The 10,000-nt window shown below is 38.7% G+C and overlaps 1 protein-coding gene across 2 annotated transcripts in view; it reads left to right on the top strand.

The window, feature by feature from the left end:
* Nucleotides 1-3,299, top strand: part of Cow (Proteoglycan Cow) — a 334,513-nt gene extending 331,214 nt beyond the window's left edge. The window contains exons 8-12 of one of the 2 annotated variants that reach the window (XM_086554039.1): nt 89-190; nt 542-695; nt 1,386-1,480; nt 1,791-1,928; nt 2,851-3,299. In XM_086554039.1, the coding sequence (XP_086410165.1) occupies nt 89-190; nt 542-695; nt 1,386-1,480; nt 1,791-1,928; nt 2,851-2,966 (605 nt within the window). In that variant the 3' untranslated portion in view covers nt 2,967-3,299. The remainder of the gene's footprint in view (nt 1-88; nt 191-541; nt 696-1,385; nt 1,481-1,790; nt 1,929-2,850) is intronic. The other variant, XM_086554040.1, reaches the window with a different exon arrangement.
* The last annotated feature ends 6,701 nt before the right edge of the window (nt 3,300-10,000 follow it).

Below are 10,000 nucleotides of genomic sequence, written 5' to 3'. Positions count from 1 at the left end.
CAAGAACCACACATCACGCACAAACCTCACGTCGCTCAAGAACCATGTACCACCCAAGAACCACACATCTAATCGCCATCTCCCTCAGAATGCACTCAGGACGCCCTCGAAGCCATGGGGAACCGTATGCTCGACTGGTTCTCCGTCATCATGGCCGATTCCCACAGACGAACCAACGCTGTCACTAAAGGTATAGTTGGGAGCCTTGTAGGGGGTGTATGGTTGATGATTTGATTATTTTTTTTATCGGTCGGTTTGCGTGAATGGGGAGGGAATGCATGCACGGTTGGGGGATAATTTTCAATATTTTCTGAAATATATTGTTGTCCAATATTTTTATTATATCATATTGGTATTTTGTATTATTCGGTATCATACAATATTATACTATTCCCTTTCATACAGCATTACATTATTCAACACGTTTATGAACATTATCCTGCTATGTTATTCTTCCCTTTAAAAAAAAGGAACACAAACACACGTCACTCATACAAGGAGCACAATTGACCCAATTCCTTCTCACCTGTTCTTGGCCCAGCTCCTTCCTGGTGCAAGCCCGAAGTGTCCTGGATGCTGGGCCACTTGGACGGAGACAGTGACGGCCGTCTGAGCGTCAAGGAACTCTACCAGCTGGAACACGACGACCACGAGCGATGCATCAAGCCTTTCATTGACCGATGTGATCTCGATAGGTAGGTGAGGGGACGGGTAGGGGTGGTGGGATGGGGGGAAGGGGAAGGGAGGGGAGGGGCATTGGGATGGGGGGAGAGAGGAGGTGGGATTAGGGGAAGGGAGGAGTGGTGGGATGGGGGGAGGGAGGGGAGGGGCATTGGGATGGGGGTAGGGAGGGAAGGTGGGATGAAAAGAGGGGAGGGTGGTTGGGTGGGGGAGAGGGGAGGGGAGGTGGGATGTTGGGATGGGCAGGGAATGGGAGGTGAGGTGAGGTAAAGAGAGGGAGGAGAGGATGGGCGGGGGGAGAGGAGGTGGGGTTGTAGAGAGGATTCACCCAGCATAATCAAAACCATTAGGTGTCTTACACTATATTTACTCTTGTGTTTGTTATCATTTGTATTTCTTCATCCACTCATCATTCAATAACTTTATCTGCCTTCTCAATCATCATTTATCGACTTAGCCATCAATGCTTTCACTTCAAATTCATCTTTTTATGCATCCTTTACCAAAAGAATCAGTTATTCCTATTCAGTGTTAGTCTGTTTATCCATCGTCTATTAACATAGCCATCAATTCCTTCATTCCCAATCGAATTATTCAACCTCTGATCAACATAGCCATCAGTTCCTTCATTCCCAATCTATCTATTCACCCATCCTCATCGATTAACTCGCCAGTCCCTTCCTTCATCTAACTTTCTTCAACAGGGATATTTTCTTGTCTGCCCGAGAGTGGTGTAAATGCTTCGACAAGTCGGAGCGCCCCTGTGCCGCCCTGCGCAAAGCCAGCAAGGGGCTGTTGGGTGAGTGTTCTTCTTTTGTTTTTTATTTTTATTTTTTTTTTTAGAGGGGGAGGGAGGGGGGTGTTTTTAGTTTGATTGGTTGATAATTTGTATTTTTTTGTGTGTTTTTACTTCCGTTGGGATATTGTGATTGGATTGAGATGCGTTGAGTTTGTGAAATGTGATGATACGATTTACTTGTAAAGAAATGATGAGTATTATGATAATGATAATTAAAACACGATGATGATAATAGTGAAACTATTGATTGATAATGACAAAAACAAACCAAACTCCATCCTAATCTGGCACTGTGCCTCTATCGTTCCAGGTGGCTACATCCCCGAGTGCGACAGCGAGGGCTACTATCAGCCCACACAGTGCCACGCGGGCGCAGGTGTATGCTGGTGCGTGGACAGGCACGGCGTCGAGCTGCCCAGTACCCGCACACACAGCACTCCCAACTGTGGTACGTGGGGGGGGGGCGATGGTTCTTTTGTTTTGGTTTTGTTATGGTTAGATTAGGTGTTCAGTCCCAGTGGTAAATGGCAAGGTCTGGAGGCAGGAAGAATTCATCTTAGGAAAATGTTGCATTGGGATTTTTGAACTGGTCGGGTGTAAAGGATGTAGGTTCTCAAAAGGGGGTTGATATTAGAGGGAATTAAGGGATATGGGATTCTGTTTGTTTCTTTGTCGTGTTCTCTTGCTTAGTGTGATAGATACATTGGTACTGGGTTATTATTTGTATGTTTTTTTCCGATAGTTTCCATTCTTAGATATATATTTTCGTCAGTGAGTCAGATGAGGTCTATGCTTTGATTTAATTCAGGTACTTCTTATAATGGCATATTATCAAATAACATCTACGATTTTCAAGGCAATGCGAGAAGATAATATCATCCTAAGGCGAATAGGAAAGGCGCGATCATACAGTCGAGATAACCCACTGATTTTAATTCTATATATCATCAAAAGGATTCTATTGGGAACTAAAATACTATTTCATTGTGTCCAATCTCGATCCATATTTCAATTTTTGTTGATTTTATTGATGGATTATACCACTGTTCATCCTTTTCACTCAGGATCGTGTATTTTCCCTAATGGAATCATAAAACAGCCCGATACACAGATATACCATTATCACACCATTATGATCACTATCATCCTTCACCATTATCATCATTATTTCTATCTTCCGCCATCATCCTCACCATCACCCTCGCCATCCATATCCTCCATCATCCTCACCAATACCCTCGCCATCCATACCCTCCATCATCCTCACCATCACCCTCGCCATCCATATCCTCCATCATCCTCACCATCACCCTCGCCATCCTTATCATCCACCACCAACATCCCATCCTTATGCGCATCCATGTCAACAGACGCGATAGTGAACAGCCAAGAGGTGAGCAGCAACCACGTGGACGACGACGCAGAAGACGGCGACGACGACATGGACGCCGTGGAGGGCAGCGCCGACATGCCCCTGGACATCTAAAGGAGAGGAAAAGAAAAGGGGGGGTCGCCTCTCTTTCTCTCTTTCTCTCTCGCTCTCCTGCGATGGCCACTCCCGACGCCCTCAAACGCGCTCTCGACGTCTGCGTACTTCTTCGCTTCTGAGAACCACTGGATTTAGAGAAACGCCCTTGATTTTTTTTTTCAAAGGAGGAAGGGATAGGAGGTTGTCTCTCTCTTTCTCTTCTTTGGAATTTTTCTTTTCTTTTTGTTTGAATGTCTCTAAAGATCTCTCATCGATGGTGAGGTGTTCGTATGTAATACACATACGAAAAAAGCTAAACACTAAAAAAAAAAAGGAAAAAATAACACGTAACGTTATGTTCATTTTAAACATGGAAGGTCATTCGTGTCCTTTTTCGCTGTGATTTTGAAAACCTCAGTCAATTTGAAATACCTTTGTTTTGGTCTTCTCAGTGTGGTGCACAATGTATAAGATGTAAGGGGTGCGTATGAAGGGATTAGGGATTAAAGGAGGGATGGAGGGAAGGAATAGGGAGAGGGGGAGCGGGCTGACCTCTGATGGCTTGTCTGGTGCTCGCAGTGACCTCGGAGTGGGTCAAGGCAGGTCAAAAGGCGGCACTTGAGGACTCGTATCTCTTTCCCTCATAAACACCTGAGTAGGCCTATTTTTTCCCAACAGCTATGGGTGCCGTGTTCTCCTTTTATTCAGATAACAGCCAGGAAAACAGCAAGATGATGCTGGATCTAAACAATGTTGACCATAATATTCTGATACATTCTATTTAGGCTTGGAGTAGCTGGGTAATAACATTTTAAGCTCATACTGTGGAAATGCATGATGTATGAGGTGGACTAAGATTACATGCACAGTTGGTGTATATATATATATATATATATATATATATATATATATATATATATATATATATATATATATATATATATATATATATATATATATATATATATATACATATATATATATATATATATATATATATATATATACATATATGCATATATACATATATATATATATATATATATATATATATATATATATATATATATATATATATATATACTAACAGCTTATATCTGTATCTATAACATACATAAACACTAACACAAACACACAAAAACAAACAACCAAACACACACAGGCACAAGGATAGAATCTGCTACCTACAAACAAACTGTAGACAGGAAAAGCAGAGGGAAGTCCATGCAAAATAAATGAATCATTGAACAAAAATTATATACATAAATAAAAAAAAAATCACTTCATAGCTTAGTAAGAAGAACAACATCAGCTGAAATTTCGACACTGTAAGAATGAAACAAACATTTGTACTTTTTTGGTAGAAGTGCCGTAAACTATAACAATTCCTCAATGGTAAGCTTGGGAGGCACGTGAGCGCCCCGTGTCTCTATGTTTGTACATAGGTAATTATATGATAAATCCCATATTTATTATAGATGAATAAAAAAAAAGAATGTCTAGGTTCGGTAGACTGCATGACCTTGATATTAAAATTAAGCCGGAAGTCCCTTGTCGATGCATACAGAAGGTCAGCAAGTTGCGTTGCGGTCAGGTCAGGGTCAGGTCACATAAGAGAAAGAAAACATAGGAATTCAGTGGCTGACATGACCTGTGTGTACCTGTGTATGCCATTTTCGAGTGTGTATCCGGTATGGTGTGTGTACCATCTTCACCAGCATGGATATTTAATGAAATTAGCTGTAAGACTATGTTATTTGACTTCTTATATTCCAACCGTAGCCTGTTATCACTGTAGTCGAGAGAACAAAAAATAACAAAAAATAAAAGAATTCATCTTCACAGTACTATTTTGTCATAGTAGCGTTAATGTGGAATAAAGTCCTTTTTTTGCTGTGAATGAATCTGATCATTTTGATGGCTATTTCGCCTGCATCTCCGTACAAGGCCAACACCATAACAAAAAAACTAAAACCGTAAAAAAAAAGAAAAAGAAAACGTAGCATTATTTTGGGTGAATATCCCCCCATCCCCCATAAAAAACAAAACAAAATATATATTAGATCTTTTAAAATATAAAAAATAAATAAAAATAAATGCTAGGACCTAAAAAAAACTGTAGTTAAACAGATCAATGTCGACGTCGTGTTGCCAGCGCGTCTCAACAGACCTTAGTTGCTGTATGTGATCGAGGCAGAATTTTCTGGAATAAACACAGCCCGGGTGGATCATTGGCCACACCGCTCGCTCCTTGGCGCTGCAGCTCTTCTTCGGCTCTCTCCGCATGGTGGCTCACTATCCCATCGTGTTTGTACACTGATTCACTATCCAGATGTGTGTTTGTTGCGGGGGGTCGCCTTTCTGAAAATCGGGGTTGTTCCTTCGAACTGGTGAGTCGCCAGGACATTTTTTGTAAAATTTTGTATTATTGAGTCGGTTTGTTATTTATTTTCCATTGGTGTAGATGAATCGGTAGGTAACAGTATTTTTTTTTTTTTTTTTTTTTTTTGTAAATGTGAGTTGCCGGATTGATATTTTTCTCTGTCTTTTTACTTTACCTCTTCCGCGTATCCTTCTCCTTCGTCCTTCGCCAATTTGCATACAGTATGTACATGTATCCGAGTCACCAAACATCGGATAGTGAATCAAGAGCAACACGTTTGAGTGGTGAGTCACTTGCCTAACTTGTTTGTGGTCCTCAACAAGCCTGTCTAGTAGAGTTGGTGTCATCTATTAGGAATTAAAAAAAAAGAGGGCGTATTCCTGACAACCCAAGGTTAATGCATTTACATCTTTAACGATGATGTATGTATTGTATATTGCTTTTCATACCTTCTCTTGTGTTGAAGACATAGATGCTAACTTTATTTATTGTCCACGTATGTTACTGCTACAGATTGCACCCGGTTACACATAAAAAAAATTCTATATATATATATATATGAAATTGTTAAGACACGCAAGTTTGACTTGGGGATCAGGCTTGTCCAAGGAGTCATTATGGTCTCAGACATCATACCTGTGACGTCAGTAACCAGGCGCACCAATCGGAGCCACCGTTGTGTCTGACATCGTATATCTGACGTCATAATTCAGTGGTACCTATCGGGAAGTCATTGTGATTTCTGGTGTCATATATATGACGTCGTAAATCAGGCGCACCAATCGTAGTCATGGTCTCTGACGTCATTCATATGACGTCATAAACCAGGCGCACCAATCGGGAATTTTGTATAAAGCTATATATCCTTTGTACTCGCAGCCATGTTGTGTGCTGTTGCATAATGAAAGGTAGATTTTTCAGCAGTACCCCCAAGACTCAGCCATTACTTTATCCTTATTTTTGTGTGTGTGTCGTAGTCATAAGAAAAGAAAATGGTACGTACCAACTGCTAGCTAGTAACACTTTTGTTTACGAAAAAAATGCTCTCTATATGACAAATTGTGTGGATGACTCCTTACTAATTATAATGTCCGATAATTTAAAATGAAAAGAATAATAAGTTAATAGAGTATGGATGCTAAGGCAGATTAGACGCCTTCTTTGCATATTGTTTAAGGGAAACTGGCTTGTCTTTTTTGTTCCCCTTGTATGAAACATGCAAATGTTTTTATAGGAATATGTTGATATTTTTTGTTTGTAATAGGAGATCTCTTTGTTTATATCTACTTGATGTAAGAACATTTCAGAAAGAATTTCTAGAGTAACAAGTTTCCTTATGGATTCTGGTGCCATGAAGACTTCGGATGCGACTCTTTGTTATCGTCCAAGATAATATATATATATATATATATATATATATATATATATATATATATATATATATATATATATATATATGAACACACACACACACACACACACACACACACACACACACACACACACACACACACACACACACACACACACACACACACACACACACACACACACACACACACACACACACACACACACACACACACCCCATTATTTTCTTTTAGCTAGCCAGTTTCCCTGTCAATGGAAGAATTCACAAATCGATGTCCTGTAGCACTCAATCTGTCATGTATTACGTGTACACAAAATGCTCATCGCTGTTGAATCCCTCAGCAGCGGTAATTATCGTACCTCACTGTTTGTGAATTCTGACAACACTGGAAGTCTCATCACCGAGGTGGTAAATTAACGTTCTCTTTCTTTATTTTTTTCGTATTTGTATTTTTTTTAATCTATTCGTCTCAGGTTATTCTTCTTAGCATTTCTTTAGTTTTGGTTTATGGTCAGTCAATTATTATTTATTTATTCTGACTCATCAAAATTCTTTTATCAGCAGGATTATAATGCAACATAAAGAAAACACAAACTTATATTACTTTTGAAAGTGATACTTAATGAAGTTTACGATATATTTGTGTACAGATGGAAGTAGAAAGAACAATAATGTTTCCTTACTGATTATGTAGATTTTTTTTCTTTTTTTTATATATCACTTAATTTCTTTTAGTTTTACTGGTGTTTGAAGTGAATTCTGGCGAACAATTCTAATCAAGATTTCTTGCATTGTGTTGAATCAAAGAAACCTGCAAAGCAAGCTTATGATTTCTCTGTTCTTTTGAACGCCTCTTAATCTAAAATTCACCAACTAAATATTTTGAAGAAGAAGAAGAAAAAAAAAAAAAAAAAACTAAGCATAGGTCGTAATAGCATGACACCCCCGACCAACCCGGAACAAGAAATCCTGGAGGAAGTTGCTCGCCACAACACACTAAGGCTAACCTTTCACAAGAACCAAGCTTGTACATCTGTGCATGATCTCACTAATGTATAATCATGATTTAATTGCATGTAAGACGATCCAACGCTGAAAGAGCGATATGATCCTATTCCTCAGATATCATATTCTAATAATCAATATCATTCATTTACCAACATAGGTTATAATCTTCAATACGAGATGGTTTTTCGGAAGTTATCTAAACTTCCATTGTGGAAAGGAAGCTGAAACATGATCTATCTCTTGTCATTATTATTGTTATCATTATTACAGATTAGTTTCTTTATTGTTAATGCGTCCAAATTCTTCGGCTGAGACTTTAAAAAGACGCCAGCTTGTAAAAAATAACACACAAACAAGAATGTTGTTTTATTCAGCTCCCTGTTTATATGTGGAAGAGTACTAGGCGTGTTCATACTCTAGGTATTCTTATCATATACCTAAATACAACACCAATAAAAAAAACACGCAATCACACCCCCTCATCCCCCCCCCCCACACACAACACACACACACACACCCAACACACACACGCACACACACATACACAAAAAAACACACACACACAAACAAACAAACACATACACACACACACACACACACACACACACACACACACAGACGCACAATCACAGACACACACAGAAGATGGTGACTTCAAAAGGTTTAAAAAAAAGAAACAACATATACAATATCTGAAAAAAAAACATGAAAAAAAAAGTTTACCTGCAGATGTCTGTTCTGTATCTATAAAGAATATGTATAACGCCCCAGTCATGACAGAACAATGCCTTATAATAAAAAATAGATCAGCACATATTGATGGAGATCAGTATATAGGGATGAATTCAATTTCCTTCACCAAGGGAGAGGACAGAGAGAGAAAGGTGGTCGAAACTGTGGTAATAAAAACGGATAAATATTGGCACTACAAACAAAATAGTACCTATAAGATTGCAATAAACTAGATAGTGAAAAAAAATCCTAAGAAATGAAAATGACTGAACATAAAAAGGTGAAAAGATATACAAAAGATATATCCTGCTGCCTTTATAAGGAGGACCTGCTTTTAAGCAAAGAAAATTGGCCACACTAGCAATGTGGCGGTAAACTTTCGAGTATTAGGCCTCGAGCCCATACCCGTAAGGCAGACATTTGAGACATACATCGCTAACTGATTGAATTCGAAGCGTCTTGATCAACTTGAGAATAGGACTCAACTCATATAAATGATGGTCAAATGTGGCTAGGAAAAACGCCGAGAATAACAGAGGATAAAAACTCAGTGAAAATCTCAAAGTACTTGAATGTATGGTTGGAGAACTGAAACAGGTCACTATGATTATTATTTGCCGTAAATGAAGAGATTTTGTCAATTTTCTTAAAGCAAATAAAGATATAAAAAATACTCTAGAACAGATGAACGTGTTACATTTAGCAAGGCTTGCAACAAAATGGTTTTCTAATGTTAATTCCCGAAGCGGATCTGAATGCTAAATACGAAATGTGGCAACATCATCAGACAGTACGTGCTTATTTTTTTTTGTTACAAACAGAAGTGGGGCATATCTAAGAGAGATAGCGAATATGAAAGAGAGAGAGGGAGCGAGCGAGCGAGCGAGAGAGAGAGAGAGAGAGAGAGAGAGAGAGAGAGAGAGAAAGAGATAGATAGATAGATAGATAGATAGAGAGAGAGAGAGAGATTCAACAATACATTGCGCATACATCTCACTCAATACCGACTGAGAAATAAAAAGGAGAACAATAACAACACATCAGACACATCAAGGAAATTCCAAAATTCTTATAAATACCTCCCCTTGGAATGCATCACAAAGCTCAAACACACGAGACAAATGGATCTTCAGAAGATTCATATTCTTCGAGTATACATCGTGACAATATAGCCATTCTGTATACCGTACTAGGAGCCTGTCCTGGTGAAATTCCCTTTATAGAGCAAACTCTCTCGGGTGCATAGAAGCCCTAGTGCACAAGACCTGATTGTACAAGATAATAAGAATGATAATAATAATAATAATAACAATAGACAAAGAAATATAACGTATTACAAATGAACCAAAGCTAAACATAAAAGTTGATAAGACTATTGTTGCTCCTTAGAATGCATGAGGAAGCTGGGTAAAAACACATTCTAAAGTGTTCTAAAATGCTAATGACTTTAAGATAAAAGGTACACCACACTGAATATTGTAGAAGAAGAACCAGGTGAGTACACGCAAATTGGTCACCAAGGAATGATATGGAGTTTCGTAATAAGATATATGTAAT

This window comes from Penaeus japonicus, unplaced genomic scaffold, assembly GCF_977035675.1.
Source record: "Penaeus japonicus unplaced genomic scaffold, GWHDUDI00000001_assembly GWHDUDI00000029, whole genome shotgun sequence".
In the NCBI taxonomy this organism is placed as follows: Eukaryota; Metazoa; Arthropoda; class Malacostraca; order Decapoda; family Penaeidae; genus Penaeus; species Penaeus japonicus.
This window is presented reverse-complemented; position numbering and strand designations above follow the sequence as displayed.